This window comes from Corylus avellana, chromosome ca2 (genome assembly GCF_901000735.1).
Source record: "Corylus avellana chromosome ca2, CavTom2PMs-1.0".
Lineage (NCBI taxonomy): Eukaryota > Viridiplantae > Streptophyta > Magnoliopsida > Fagales > Betulaceae > Corylus > Corylus avellana.
This window is the reverse complement of record NC_081542.1, coordinates 30,989,604-31,005,044: the sequence shown is the minus strand read 5'-3', so window position 1 is coordinate 31,005,044 and position 15,441 is coordinate 30,989,604. Positions and strand designations below refer to the sequence as shown.

The 15,441-nt window shown below is 39.1% G+C and overlaps 1 protein-coding gene across 2 annotated transcripts in view; it reads right to left on the bottom strand.

Moving 5' to 3' along the window:
- Positions 1–14,447, bottom strand: part of LOC132171061 (uncharacterized) — a 32,267-nt gene extending 17,820 nt beyond the window's left edge. Inside the window, exons 1-5 of one of the 2 annotated variants that reach the window (XM_059582271.1) lie at positions 14,117–14,447; positions 11,398–11,496; positions 8,929–9,080; positions 8,398–8,470; positions 8,088–8,210 (exon numbers count right to left, since the gene is read on the bottom strand). In XM_059582271.1, coding sequence (XP_059438254.1) covers positions 8,088–8,210; positions 8,398–8,470; positions 8,929–9,080; positions 11,398–11,496; positions 14,117–14,242 — 573 coding nt within the window. In that variant the 5' untranslated portion in view covers positions 14,243–14,447. Of the gene's footprint in view, positions 1–8,087; positions 8,211–8,397; positions 8,471–8,928; positions 9,081–11,242; positions 11,287–11,397; positions 11,497–14,116 lie in introns of those variants that run through there. The other variant, XM_059582272.1, reaches the window with a different exon arrangement.
- Positions 14,448–15,441: the final 994 nt, after the last annotated feature.

Below are 15,441 nucleotides of genomic sequence, written 5' to 3'. Positions count from 1 at the left end.
GAGAAGACAAAAAATCGGTTGACTAGTTGGAAAATGTTGTATTTGTCTACGAGTGGTATGATTACCCTTATCAAGAACACCTTATCCAACTTACCTATGTACTCCATGTCTCTATTTCCTCTCCCTACAAGTGTTGCAAACAGTATTGAGAAGTTCCAACGTGATTTTTAATGGGGTGGGCTAGGTGAAGAGTTCAAATATGACCTGTTGAGATGGTCCAAGGTTTGTATGCCGATCTTTGAGGGGAGGGTTAGGAACTTGCTGAGGTTCAATCATGCTATTCTACCTAATTAGCTCTAACGCTATGGGCTTAAGAGATAGGCTTGGTGAAGAGTGATAGTGGACTTTAAATATGGAAGTTCATGGGAACAATTGTGTTCTAGTGAGCCTTTTGGGGCGTAAAGGGTGGATTTATGGAAGAATATTATCAGAAGCTGGGGAACGTCTTGCACAGTAGTCATACCAAATTTGAGGTGGGAGATGGCTCCAATGTTTGATCTTTAGTATAGGGATATGGCCCTTAAGAAAGCCTTTTAAATGGAATGTGAGCTTTGATAAAGTGGCTCATGATTGGGAGGTGAAAGCCTTAGCCTCATTCTTCGGGTTGTTGTATTTAACAAGAATGAGACGGGAAGGGTTGGGTAAGCTGTGGTAGGTCCCTCCCAAAAAAGAGTTGTTTGGTGTTAAATCCTTCTATAGTGCCATGGGTTGCCAAGATGGTTTCCGTTTTCCTTGGAAGTGTGCTTGGCAAACTAAGGTTCTGTTGAGGATGGCCTTTTTCAGTTGGTCAATGACCTTAGGAAAGATCTTTACCATGGACAATCTCCAAAAGCAGCGCATCATTGTGGTTGATTGGTGTTGTATGTGTAAAAAGAATGGGGAGTTTGTGAACCATCTTCTGCTTCATTTTTTTTTTTATAAGTAAGTAGCTGATTTTATTAAAAGCGTAAGGCGCCCCTAAGTACACTGGAAGTATACAAGGAGGATCACCTAACTAGAAAGGGAAAAACGTACAAGGAAATCATCATAGCTAACCGAAATCGGGAAAACAAACGCTACAGTCCAAAGATACAGAGTATGGAAACAATAGGATAAAAAGTCCTCGAAAGACCTCTTCACATCCTCAAAGCACCTATTATTTCTCTCTCCAAAGACACCAAAAAAAGCAAATAGGCACCATCTTCCAAACTGCAGCACTCCCCCCTCTTCCTGCAGACCACCAACAGGCTAGCAACTCAAAAACCCGACCAGGCATCACCCAAGATAACCCAAAACGGCCAAAAAAGGCACTCCACAAAGCAGACGCCACCTCACAATGGATAAGAAGATGATCCACTGTCTCCTCACTCTTCTTACACATCCAACATCTGTTTATCACAATCACATTTCTCTTTCTGAGGTTGTCTAAGGTCAAAATTTTCCCCCAAGCCGCCGACCACGCAAAAAATGCTGCCCTTGGAGGAGACTGAGTCCGCCACACACTCTTTCAGGGGAACCTCCTCCCTTCCGAGCATGCCAAGGAGAGAAAGAGAGACTTGACCTTGAACGTACCCCTTTTGGAAGGGTTCCACCATAATCTATCTTCCGACCCTCTTCTCACTCCTGTAGAATGTAACACCTGGAAAAAGGAGGCAAAGGCCTCCACCTCCCAATCATGAGCCTCCCTCGAGAAACTCACGTTCCACTGGTTGGACCCCCCTAGCATCTCCACGTTATCCACAACTGAGGCTTCCTTCGCACAAGCAATACTATAAAGGATCGGGAAAGCTATCTTGAGAGCTGAGTCTCCACACCACCAATCATGCCAAAAGCTAATCCTAGACCCATCCCCCACTGCAAATCTCGTAAAGCCTTTGAAAGTTTCCCACCCTTTCCTAATATTCTTCCATAACCCTACCCCAGATGCTCCTCCAGGCTCAACCGAACACCACCCTCCCCATAAGCTTCCAAACTTCGCATCTATCACAACTCTCCACCAAGCTTCTCTTTCCGCCCCATAGCGCCACAACCATTTCCCTAAAAGAGCGCGGTTGAAGACCAATAAGTTCCTGATCCCCAACCCTCCTTCCTTGATCGGAGTGCAAACCTGCGACCACTTCACCAAGTGGTATTTGAACTCTTCGCCTATCCCTCCCCAAAGAAAATTGCGTTGAAGCTTCTCAATACGCTTAGCAACACTCACCGGAATAGGAAAAAGAGACAAGTAATAAGTGGGCAGGTTAGCAAGAGTGCTCTTAATAAGGGTGACCCTACCCCCTTTCGACAAATACAACCTTTTCCAGCTGGCCAACCGATATTCAATCTTCTCAATCACTCCATCCCAAATATGCTTGGACTTATAAGAGCCTCCCAACGGGAGACCAAGGTACTTCACTGGCAAAGGAGCTGCCTCACACCCTAAAATACCGGCTAACGAAGCCACTTGCTCCACATTCCCCACCGGAATAATCATCGATTTAGCCAAATTAACCTTCAACCCGGAAGCAGCTTCAAACAACAAGAACAAACTCCGCAAGTAACGTAGCTGGGCAGGCCTAGCATTGCAGAAAATCAAGGTGTCGTCGGCAAATAAAAGATGAGAGACTGTAGTGTTGCCGATTTTGAAACCTTCTAACAACCCCCCATGAACCGCCGCCGAAATCATCCTACTCAGAACCTCCATCACAAACACAAAAAGCAAAGGAGAGAGTGGATCCCCTTGTCTCAACCCCCTGGAGCTACTAAAAAAACCTTTAGGAGACCCATTTACCATAATCGAGAACCGCACCGAGGAAATGCAATGTTGAATCCAAGAACACCAAACCCCTCCAAAACCACACCTTCTTAGCAAATACATCAAGAAGCCCCAATTCACATGATTGTAAGCTTTTTCCAAATCCATTTTGCAAATGACCCCTGGCTCCCCAGATCTCAACCTACTACCAAGGCATTCATTAGCAATCAAGATAGGATCTAGAATCTGTCTACCTTTGATGAAAGCATTTTGCGACTTGGAGATAATCTTGTCCAACACAACCTTCAATCTATTTGCTAAAACCTTGGCAATAATTTTGTACATACCTCCCACAAGGCTTATTGGGCGAAAATCTTTAAGGTTGATGGCACCGGGAATCTTCGGAATAAGCGAAATGAACGAAGCGTTGAGGCTCTTTACAAACATCCCGCCAGCATGGAAAGCACTGAAGACCCTCATAATGTCCTCCCTCACCACATCCCAACAAGCTTGGAAGAACGCCATAGAAAACCCATCGGGGCCCGAAGCCTTGTTGCCATTCATCTTAAACACGACCTTTCTAACCTCTTCCTCTTCAAAATCTCTCTCCAACCAGCTGGCCTCTCCCTCCGAGATGGCATCCAAGGAGATACCATCTACCAAAGGCCTCCAACTGTGTTGTTCAACAAATAGCTTTTGGTAGAAATCCACAATGTGCTCACTAATCTCATCCTGATTTGAGGAAAGATTATCCCCAATCATAAGATTCTCTATCGAATTATACCTTCTATTAGAGTTGGCAATGGAATGAAAGAATTTAGTGCACTTGTCCCCTTCCTTTAACCAAAACACCCTCGATTTCTATCTCCAACTTATCTCCTCCATAAGAGTACACTTCTCTAATTCTTGAACAACCTCGGCCTTCCTCGCTAATTCCTCCACATTCAAAGCCCTACTTTCTTCGTGCTCATCAAACACCCGAAGATCTTCAAGAAGAGTCCTCTTATTCCTCTCAATGTTACCAAACACCTCCTCATTCCAAGTCTTCAAATTCAGCTTCAAGGCCTTGAGTTTGCGGGCAAGAACAAAGCTCGGCGTGCCTTGAGTTATGAACCATCTTAATGAACCATCTTCTGCTTCATTATGAGGTTGCTTGTGCCATTTGGAATGTTTTCTTCAGTCAATTTGGTTGTCTTGAGTTATGCCTAAACAAATAGTCAATTAGTATGCGTATTGGTGGATTGCTGGCTACACTTGGAGTGTTGTCGTGTGCAAGATGGTGCCTTCGTGTCTTTTGTAGTATCTTTGGAAGGAAACGAATTATAGAGGTTTTGAGGACCGCGAGACGACTTTAAAAGAGATTAAGTCTTAATTTTTCAACACCTTGTATCTTTGGACAACTGTTTTTTTTTTTTTTTCTCGATTAGTTATCATGATTTTCTTGTTCTTTTTACCTTCTACCTAGGTAGCTTTGTATACTTCCTTTGTACCGGGGGGTGCCTTGCGCTTTTAATGATATCTTGATTACTTATTCAAAAAAAAAAAGGTTTGGCAGCCTTATTGGATAACCTAATAAAGTGCAAAAAGCAATAGTGGACTAGTAGATAGAAATTTGCTACAAACCAGTTTGTAGCAAATTCTTACAAACCAGTTGTAGCAAATTCTTCGAAACCGGTCTAATAAGTTGATAAGTATCTCTAAACATGTGAGAGGGACATGCCTTTTTTAATTAACCTAACATATGTTTCAGTCGTTAACTCTCCACCAACCTTACGTCACTCTCTCTTCTTCCCTCAAACCAATTGTGGATTCCTACCGACCTATCAATGATGAAATTCGAAGAGTGTGCCAAATTCACCATGCCCATCAAATACACCAAAGATTTATTTGGGTTACCCTGAAATCTGCGTCCTAATGCATAAATGTCTTCATTTTCTTTATCCAGCGAGTCCAGGTAGTAACCATGCTGCGTGAGAAATGAGTACTCCAAATGGAAATTGTGTATGTGTTTGCTTTGCAGATTGTACTGACCCACTTCGGGTATTGATGCAGGAATTTTTAACCAAGAAATTCAAGTGTAGCCAACATGTTTGAGGAAAGTCTTAAAAGAAACAGATAATGATTAGTACCAAAGGGTTGCAGATGCATAATTCTTGGTGGGAATGGGTACCCCAGACATTTTTAAATGTGGGTCTTGATGCAGTAATATTGGGCAAAACCCATGCTTGAGAAAAGGAATTTGAGGAACAAGGAATAAAACCTAGGCAAATCAACCAAAACGCTAGGTGTAATCAGCAACAATTATTTCTCTCCCGGAATCTTAAAAGCATCTTTGAATTATGGCTGTCAATTTTCGATGTCTTTGAGAGAGAGACAGTGCGACATCCTTAGCAAAATCGTGAGAATTCAGTATTGAACCGAAGTCGATCCTATGTCTTTGAACGAGAGACTCTTGGACTTTCATGACCAGTTTGAGTGAGAAAGAAATCCACGACAGGTTTGAGAGAAGAAGAGAGTGGAGTTAACGGCTGAAACATATGTTAGGTTAATTAAAAAATACATGTGCCTCTCACATGTTTAGAGACACTTGTCAACTTATTATACCGGTTTGTAGGAATTTGCTACAAAACGGTTTGTAGCAAATTTCTGTCCTGGACTAGTCTAGTATATCCAAAAATTAGTGGCAAAACAGTGGATCATCTGGTTTTTCATTGCTCCATTGGGAAAGAACGGTGGTCACTCCTTTTCTCTAGTTCAGGATTATGTTATATATCCACCATAGTTAAGAAGATGTTGGCATATTGGAAAGGGGAATTTGGCAATTCACTGAAGAAGTTAGTTTGATTTGGAATTGGCATTCACATATGCATCATCTAATGCATTTGGAAGGAGAAAACACTTGGACTTTTCCAAGTATTCAGAAGAGAAGGTAGATACGATTAGGTTTTTTGTCATTTTATGAAGAATTGGTTGATTGGAGATGGAGAGTACGTGTTCGTTGGTTAACACTTTTGAAAGGGTGCTTTTTGTTTTTGGTTAAAAAAAGTGTTACGATGTGATATAAAGTTGAAAGTAATTGAGTGTTTTGTGTTTTAAGTTGTGTTAATACTTTTTGCTTTTTTGCTAACAACTCCACCACCCGTTGGGGCATGGCCCATTCTATCCCGAATAGACGGAAGGTTGATTCCCACAAGTCTCTAGCTACTTCGCAATGGAGCAATAGATAATCAATGGTTTCCTTGCTCTTCTTACACATACAACACCAATCCACCACTATGATGTATCTCTTTCTCAAATTATCCATAGTTAGAATCTTGTTGTCATCTATACAAAGAACGCCATTCTCGAAGGAACCTATTCTTCCAAATGCTCTTCCAAGGAAAGGGAGAGCCATCGGCGGGAGGGGGGAATCAACGCATTGTAAAAAGACCTGACCTCAAAAACCCGCCTTTAGGAAGGAATCCAACAAATCTTATTCTCACCACCTCGTTTCAACTTAAGAGAATACAAAAGGTTAAAGAACAAGGTAATCAAATCCACCTCCCAGTCGTGCACTAATCTGATAAAGGTGATGTTCCACTGTAAAGTGATGCTCTAGTTTAGTTTCCTGTAAACATAAAACGTCGGCCTTCCATTCTCTGAGTAAATTCTTGACCCTCATACATTTATCCGTCTCATTCAACCCTCTTAACATTTCAAGACATGATTTTAGGCTTCATAAAGAACAGGATGAACCCCTTCCCTTACCTACATCTGCTAAAGTAACCTCCCTTAAGATCATAATTAATAAAAGAAGATACTCTTTCTAATTCGTGTATGCCTCTATTGACCTACTCCGAATGAGAATTAGGGGATCAAAATGGAACCTTCTAGTGGCAGCTCGCTTCAATGGCAGTGAACAAAGCCATTAGCTCTTTTTCAAACTCCACATAAGAGCCCTACCCTACAAAATGACTAAAATCAGCCAGTTTGAATTTTTTGGTGTGAAAGAACCTGGTTCTTCATTTACAACAAAGAGACGAAAATTCAACAACTCACAGTAACCAGGATCTTCCCCTGAGAAAAAATTCAGGCACCTCATCGCCAATGCAATTGGTCTATTCTTCATGCCCAACCAAAGAGGTAACTTCAATAAAGCCTGAGTTAACTTTCTCACTGATTTCATACTAGTTAAGAAGAGGTTGGTTTGGATCACCATGAGCAATCTTAGAGCAATACTTTCCTTACCTCGCTTAACTCCAACTGGATCAACCGCACTTGCTCGTGCTCCTAACCCACGCTGCAAACTTCCCCCTACCTCTTGTCAAAAGAAGAAAAAAGAGCCCGAGGGTTCAAACACAAAACAATGGCCCTCTTCCCACCTTTCTAAGATCAATCGCCCACTACAATATCTCATCATTGACGCTTTGGTTGTTATGGAATAAGAAGCCTTCGCATTTACAACACCACCAGCAATGCCCAGTTGAGAATCAAACAAGATATCGATGACAGCTTGGCTAGGAAGCACACCCATTTCCAAAAACCCAGCAACCCCCAAATAAAGATCAGAGAACCCAACAACTGGGTCAATGCCGACGAATTCTGTACTCAACTCTGTAGCACCAAGGAGAGGCAGTGGCGATTGGATGTTAGAAATCGACACCTTTGGAAGCGACCGCCAACAAAAGAGTTCTTTGAATCAACGCCCAGAGAGACACTTTGAATCCCCGTCAGATCCCCTCCAACAAGAATAATAGTCTTCGGAAGTTTGTGTTGGTACTACCGATGACCCAGCAGGCTGGACAAAAGGAATGCCCAAGCCTGAACTTGCACCCAAGCCCGATGAGGAGGCCCAAGGCCCCAACAACCGATCTCACTTTCCACTTAAGAGTGGGTTTGGGTCTAGGTCAAAACAGGTGTTCAACCTTGGTAGCATTAAAAGACAACGGGCCTTTACCTCTTAACTTTCACACTATTATTTTGGGCCGAAAAAATCGGGTCGGCATCTTGAGCACCAACAAGAGACTTTTGGGTAGATTGGACCCTCCCTGCTAGGCTGCTAGGTTGGGCTTTGGCTCAACAACATCCACTCTGAGCCTCCTCAGGCCCAATTCAGTCCTATCAAGTAACAATCCACTTCCTCTTTTAGAAGCACCAGCAGGTAGGAAAAAACGATCTTGGACACTTTTTAAGTTTAATAACTAACAAAGTTTCCTCTTCATGTTTTCCTAATCAATTTCCCCCCCTCCCCCCCAAAAACCAGTGCAGGACTTTTAAATTATGCTTCTAGAAACAGTTTATAAATTTTGCTTAAGTTCACAAAAGTAGGGTGATGCACATTTTTGCATAGAGCAAGGAAAATTTGCAATGAAGGGATCACATCCAAACACATTACCAGCATTGGTCCAGCAGAAGCTTCATTATTCGCATCAAACTCAGATAGAACATCAAAGGCATGCAACTTCCAGTCCAAAGTTTGTGTGACAACAACACTCGCCAAACAAACATTACCATGAACCTGTAGTAGTCAAAGTCAAAGATTAAAATTTAACTCCATATTGAGAGATAGAAAAAGGTAGAAGGAGAAGTTGAAGTGAAAAAAAAAAAATATATATATATATATATATATATAATCAGAAATCAAAAACACATATCTATATGTTTGAGATCAACGATACAACTATAGTCTTCTTAAGGTTACTTACAAGTTTACAATCATTATTTAAGAAGCTCACAGCTTTGGCTATCCGGTGCAGTCCCCATGCATAATACTCATCCCTGTAACCAACTTAAATTATAACAAGTCAAAATGAATCAAGTCCACCAACCACTTGACAATTGATGCTTCAAACAACTGCCCTAATTCTATTTGTTTGACGTCATACATAGAGACCAAAAGATGTGTATCTACTGCCAAACCACAAATCAACAAAAAGATGACAGATTCAGACTAACTAAATATAAATGCTAAAAGAAAAAGAGAAATCTATGGCAAACAACAATAGAAATGAGTCATTAACACGAGAGCAAAAGAAACCATAATGCTCTAGCATGTGCATGTGAGTGAAATACTCGTCAAAAAATAGTTAGAAATTCCCCAAATTTTCCATATGCAATCAGATAATGAAGGGCCTCAATCCTTACTCTATGCATAGAAGAAATATGTAGTTGATCCAGTCAGGAGTGGCAGGCATGGAAATAATTAAAATAAATCCAGCTGACTAGATTGTCCATACCTTTGTGTACCTTCTAAACCTAGTTCCTTGATCTTTTCTGACAGTGGCATAACAGGCTCCGTGACAATATAGATAGTAATCTTAGTAGTAGAACCATCGAGTGTTTCAGCCTCAGTACTGTGAAGAAATGATAAAATATTGGGGTGTCTGACCTGAAAAAGAGAAAAAGCAGCTTTATCTGCTAGTACGCACAGAATCAAAAAAAACTTCAATAGATAGTAGCACATGATACAAAAGAAGATTCTAATGAGAGTTTAAGAAGTCCACAAGTAGTTTAAGATAGATGTTAGCATCCATATCTAAGTCTAAGAGCCAAGCATGGATTGTCACATACACTAAGTCACAGATTGGAAGCTTGTTAAAAACAGTTTTCCACGCTAGGAAGGGGGAAAGAGGAGAATCAACTTCAATTGGCAAATATACAAAGAGATGCCTCGAAATAAATGGCCAAGGTAAATGTTCTTAAGAGGATTTCAACCTTTTTTTGTAAGTAATTCAAATTCATTAAAATGGCAGAAGGACACAACCCTAATACACAAGAAGTATACAAGAAAACCCCTAATGCATAGAAAATAGAAAAAAGAACAAAACTCCAAAAACTCAAAGATATTAGAAACAGGCAGGCTCTTGAACGCTACTATCCATGTATAAAGGGATCAATGTGTGTGTGTGGGGCGGGGAATAACTAGAATCTAATTCTCACACCCCAAGTATGGTTCCCAACAATTATAGCTGGATAAAAAACAAATTCTTAAGAGGTGGAGACTAGAGACCCTACCTACACCTTACCCCAGAGATGGTCACTGTCACCAAATTTTAAAATTATATGCTTTTGCATGTCTTGGTGTTTCTCTCTCAAACACCGACTCTCCCAAATAAAGAGTTTACTTGCTTCAGCAGGAAGTTAAATCATATCATTTCAAATTTTTAATCCTCACAATCTTTAACCAGGCAGGAAAATTCAGTATGCCAATATTATCAAAGCTTAATTAGTTAAACCCCAAAAGATGACTCTTAAAACCAAATTTAAGATTTGAATATCTTTCCAAAGTTCCAAAGATTAGAATAACTTTTCCACAAAAAAGTTTCGCTGAGTGTGTTGTGCTAAGCTCAATTCCGTTAATAAGTCATTCTCTCAACCACAAGGAGGAATAAAAATATCGTACTACTCCAAAGGTGAAGTACTTAAAAGGCATTTTATTTATGTAATTGTAACTGCAGCAGGGGAACCAATTCTATTAGTTATGCTAAGCAAGGATATCAATTGGTCTGGCACTATCAGCAGTTAATAGTAGTAAAACGGATTTGTATGTCTAGATCAGATTATTGAATTATACATCTTTAGTAAATACTTTCAGTATGAATGACTTGTGTTGGACTCAATAATTTCTAAAAAAACTAAACAGGTCAAAGTAAATAACCAACCCTCTGGATTCAGGAACTTCCAAACAACTAATCGGGTCAGAGAAAATATCCACCACTCTAAACCAGCCCTAACAAATGCAACTCTAGTCTTTGATCAGGGAATTTATACTTCATATCATAGGAATGAATGCGTCGCTGCAATTAGAATATTGTTTCAATCATGTTTTGAGAACTCTCGCAAACATGCTGTCTGACATAACGCACAATCTCTCCAGTCTCCAGATGCATTTGTACAATGAAAAAGCTCTATAAGAGGCAATAATAACTGTATGCGGACCACTGAACACTTATGGGTTATGCCTATAAGTGTTGTTGATCTGCTTATTTGTTGGTGGTCCTTCTGGCAGGCCTAGGAGTGCTGCAGTGTATAAAATGGTGCCTACGTGCCTCTTCTGGTGTGTTTGGAAGGAAAAGAATGATAGGTGTTTTGAAGACAGAGAGAGAACGTTGGGGGAAATTTATTATTGTTCTATGAAACTTTGTATTTATAGACGGCAGTGTATGTGCCTCCTCTATCAATTAATTTGAGTGATTTCCTTGTTCGTTTTGCCCCTACTAGTTAGGTGATTCATTTTGTATACTTCTAGTGTACTTGGGGATTGATTTATTACTTATCAAAAAAAAATTATCACCCCTGCCCCCCGTCCCCGTCGGGCAGAATCCAGCTTTGGAGAATGCAAACCTAGCCTATAGTCATGGAGCTCAAACATCATATAATATAAAGTGGTGCTCAGATGCAATTAGAACATTGCTTCAATGAAGTCTTGAGACACAAACATGCAGTTAAATGTCACATACAACCTCTCCAGATGCACTTATACAATAGGAAACCTCTACAAATGATAGAGGTAACTGCCTGTTGACAAATGAAAGCTGATTGTGGGCTAACCTATTTGAGATTGAAAAACAGATCATCCACATTGCATCATGTTCCTAAAAATATAGTAAGGAAAATCAAAGTATCAATCAAAAAGTTAAACTGCAAAGGGATGATGACTTATAAGCATCCAATTAAAGATAATGCCATAGCTACTAAAAGCTTACAGTGCGGAGACGCTTGACACCATTTCGACCAGCAGCTAAATGTCCATCCTGGGCATTACTCCCAGAAAGAGAAAATATTGACACCGGAGACCCATCATCCTGAAAATTGAGCCAGAATTAACAAAGTACATCAACTTTAATGAAGAAAATAATGCAGAAAAAATAATAAAAAGGCATTTTTACTTCCCAGAATTCAACAAGTTGTACCATGTTTGTAATAAATAATCCCTTAAATCCAATAGACAGATAATGATTGACAATATATTGAGTGAATAACCCACACTAAATGAACATGAATACTTTGAATCTTTCTTCCTTTTTTTTTTATGACAAAGACCCCTCTTATCCACTCTTGTCGGATAAACCTCAAACCCATGTACCTCCACATGGACCAAATAATACTCCGGCGCCAACGGGCTGGCCCCAAGGAAGTGTTTGCACTCAAGGAGATTCGAACCTTAAACTGATGGGAATGCCACCAAGACCAATTCTTATCACCTAAGCCAATCCCTTGGAGTTATGAATACTCTGAATCTTTCACATGCATACTAGCTCCATAATTTTTTATTTTTTATTTTTAATGAATAATTAGAAGTATATTGAAAAAAGGGCAAAGTCTTCGTGCACGAAGAGTATACAAGAGAGTCGAGGCCCTAGCTGCTACTACAGTTTAGAAAACAAACCAGATCTACCAAATTCCCTAAGGAGAAGTTAGAAGCATATACAAGAGACCATTCCAAAAGAGATCTCAAAATCAAAGATTTAAGGCGAAGCAAATTGGTCTCAGTATCCTCAAAGAGACCTCAATTTGTTTCTCTCCAAACGCTCCACACAAAGAGAGCGGGAATAACTTTCTAAATAGCCTCTTTGGGATGTCCCCGTCCTCGAAATCTCCAGCATTGGAGAAACTGTAGGATGTTACTAGGCATGACCCAGGAGACCCCGAAGATGTTAAAAACTAAGTGCCAGATGTCAACAGTAGACTCACAATGGATGAGAAGATGATTAATAGTTTCCTCATCCTTTTTACATAAGCAACACCGGTTAACTAGTTGGAATCCCCGCCTTCTGAGATTATCCACCATGAGAATTCTACCCAAAGCCGGCACCCATAAGAAGAAAGCAATGCGAGGAGGGGCCTTCACCTTCCAAATGCTTTTCGAAGGGAATGAACTATGCTCACCTGATTGTAGAATAGAATAGTAGCTCTTCATCGCAAAGCCGTGGCGGCTAGAAGGAGTCCGCACCATACTATCCACTTCTCCCGGAAGGGGGTTCACAGCGTATAAGAGAGTAAGAAAAGAATCTAGAGATTCAAGTTCCCAATCATGAGCTGCTCTAATGAAGCTAGGATTCCAAAGGATGTGTGGACTGGAAGATCCATGTAATCTGACACCAAAGCCACCTTGTTATGAGCTATGGAAAAGAGCTTTTTAGAGCCCTTTCACCACACCAAGTGTCATGCCAGAAGTGAATATGGGAACTGTCCCCAACCTTATAGGAAACAAAATTGGAGAAAGCTCCCCAATCTCTCCTAATATTCATCCATAGGCTCACCACCCCCATAAGGACTTACTCGCTCCATAATAGTCATATCACATTCAAATCTCAACCAATCAACTCAATATTTGGAACACTACATGGTAAACTGCAGAGCAATTTAGGATTTAAGCTATGTTATGTTCAAATAATGGAAGGAAACAGTAAAACCAGAAACAGTTAATTAAGAATGGAAAATATATATATACATATATATCTTCACGGAATATGCATGTCAATATTCATGGATGATAACTTTCATTCCAGTTACAACTCCCATTTTAATAGGAGCTGGACTTCTCCTTTCTCCAAAGGCAACAAAAAATTTTCACCACATGTGGCCTTTTCCTAGTGTTTTATTGTTAACAATAGTTATGAATATATCAAAAACCTATCCATAATTATAAAGCTAGCACCTTCCATTCCATCTTGGAAAAGAGAAGTTTTTATCAAAGGAACAGAAGACCACTAAGTCGCACAATGCCCAGATCCCTCTCTGTCTAGTATGGTCAAATCCTTGAATAAGTAGAGTGATAAAATCTTTCAGTTGAATCAGCACATATGCCATTTCTCTCTCCTCACCCAAACAGTAAACCAGCCTTTAAGCTTGGAAGGAAGCAGAAGGACATTTCAACTTGCAGAAATAACGGCAAATACTGTCAGAGAAAACCTTTTTATGGCGAAGCTGGATTAAGATTCACCAAGTAAAATACAAAATTCACTTCCCCGCTAATACTGTAACCAATCAATGTACCCTCACATAACAACGTTAAAGGCCAGCACCATCTAACCAATAGTTTTTAAAGTATTCCAATTCTAAGATCCAAGAATTCATTGTCAGCCGTAGCTCCCAGAAGAATTCATTCGTAATTTAACTCTCCGAAACAAAATCCAGTAGGTTCCAGCGTACTCAAAGTCCAAAACAATGTTGAGAGCATTCAATTATTACTTTAAACTCCACGAATATCTTCAACACTCAATCCAATTCTAGACCCCATTACAAACACTACAAAAGAAACTAAATTTCAGGCACGCAAATCAATGAACACTAACGCACCAGATCCCTTGGCCCTCTAAAACCAGTGAATTTCCCCGAATCAAAACCTAACTACACAATAATCGATCAGATACACACACATGAGAAAAAGACAGAGAGAGAAGTTGTGATGTGGTGTGAAACCTTGGAGGTGGCACGAAAGTGAGTCCAGGAGCCCCAAGCAGAGGGATAAGGGTCGCCGATGTTGTAGGGCAGATCTTTGATTCCCGTGCCAGATCCACCCACTACTCCCTTCAAGAACTTCAACATCTCCTTCTTCTTCTTCTTCTTCTTCTTCTATTCTGGGAAGGGAGAGAGCGAAACGATCTGTCGCTGTGTGTGTAATAGAGAGAGAGTGGGAGCTAGCGAAGAGGAAAATTGAACAGAAATCAATCGCTGTTTCTTTTAAGCGATTATCTGGGAAGTGTAGATCTTGTATGGTAATGTTGCTCGGAGAAAGAAAAAAAAAATGATTTAAGAAAGTTTGTTTCGGGCAAAATGTTTTGCCCGAAACATAAACTTTGTAAATCAGTTTTATTTCCATGCGTCTATTTCTACAAATAAAACGTCAAAAACTTGATTATATTTTGAAAAATACTATATACCTATAAGTTTTGTATTTTTGTTTTTATATATATTTTTAACCTATTAAGATGTGCTTGAAGAATATTAAAATTTGTTTCAATGATTAAGATGCCTCCAATTAGAGTTAAAAAGAGATGTAGATATAGCATTACTTATTAAAATTATTATTATGAATTTATTTTTAATTATTAATTATTCATATAGCAAATATCCTCTACTATCCATTTGTTTTAATTTCAATTTTTTTTTTTTTTTTCAGCATCAGCATGTGTCTAACTATTAACTTCTGTTTTTACTTTTTATGTATTTTTGTTCTTTTTTTTTTTTTTTCTTTACTGTTTTTTCTTTTCTTTTTTTTTTCCTTTTTTTTCTTTTTTTTTCGGAAATCCACACTTCCTCTTCTCCTAATCTTACATTTAATTTTTCGTAATTTATATTATTTCAAAACATTCCTGAATAACTTCAATATGAGAATACAAGACTTTATTTACTCGTAAGTAATTATGGATTTAAAGATTGAGTTTGATTCTGTTTTTTCCAACTATATTTTTTTATATATAAATAATTTTGTAGCATAATTGCAAATAAAAAATTAAAAAAAAAAAGCCACATACCTAACATAATTAAAAACAAAAAATAAAAAGAAATTATAGTAAAATTGTTTATGTTTAAAAAAAAAAAAAAAAAATGAAAGTCCTTAATAATATAAATTGTATTTGTATTATAAGGGTATTTTAGAAAATTTGATCACAATATGATTCTATTCACCAACATATTGCATTGTACCAAACGAAGAAATATGATTAACTAGTCTATTCCAGCGTTATAACCAAACAAAGGAATAGGCATAGCTAATCTATTCCACACTCTTCTATTCCCAATAG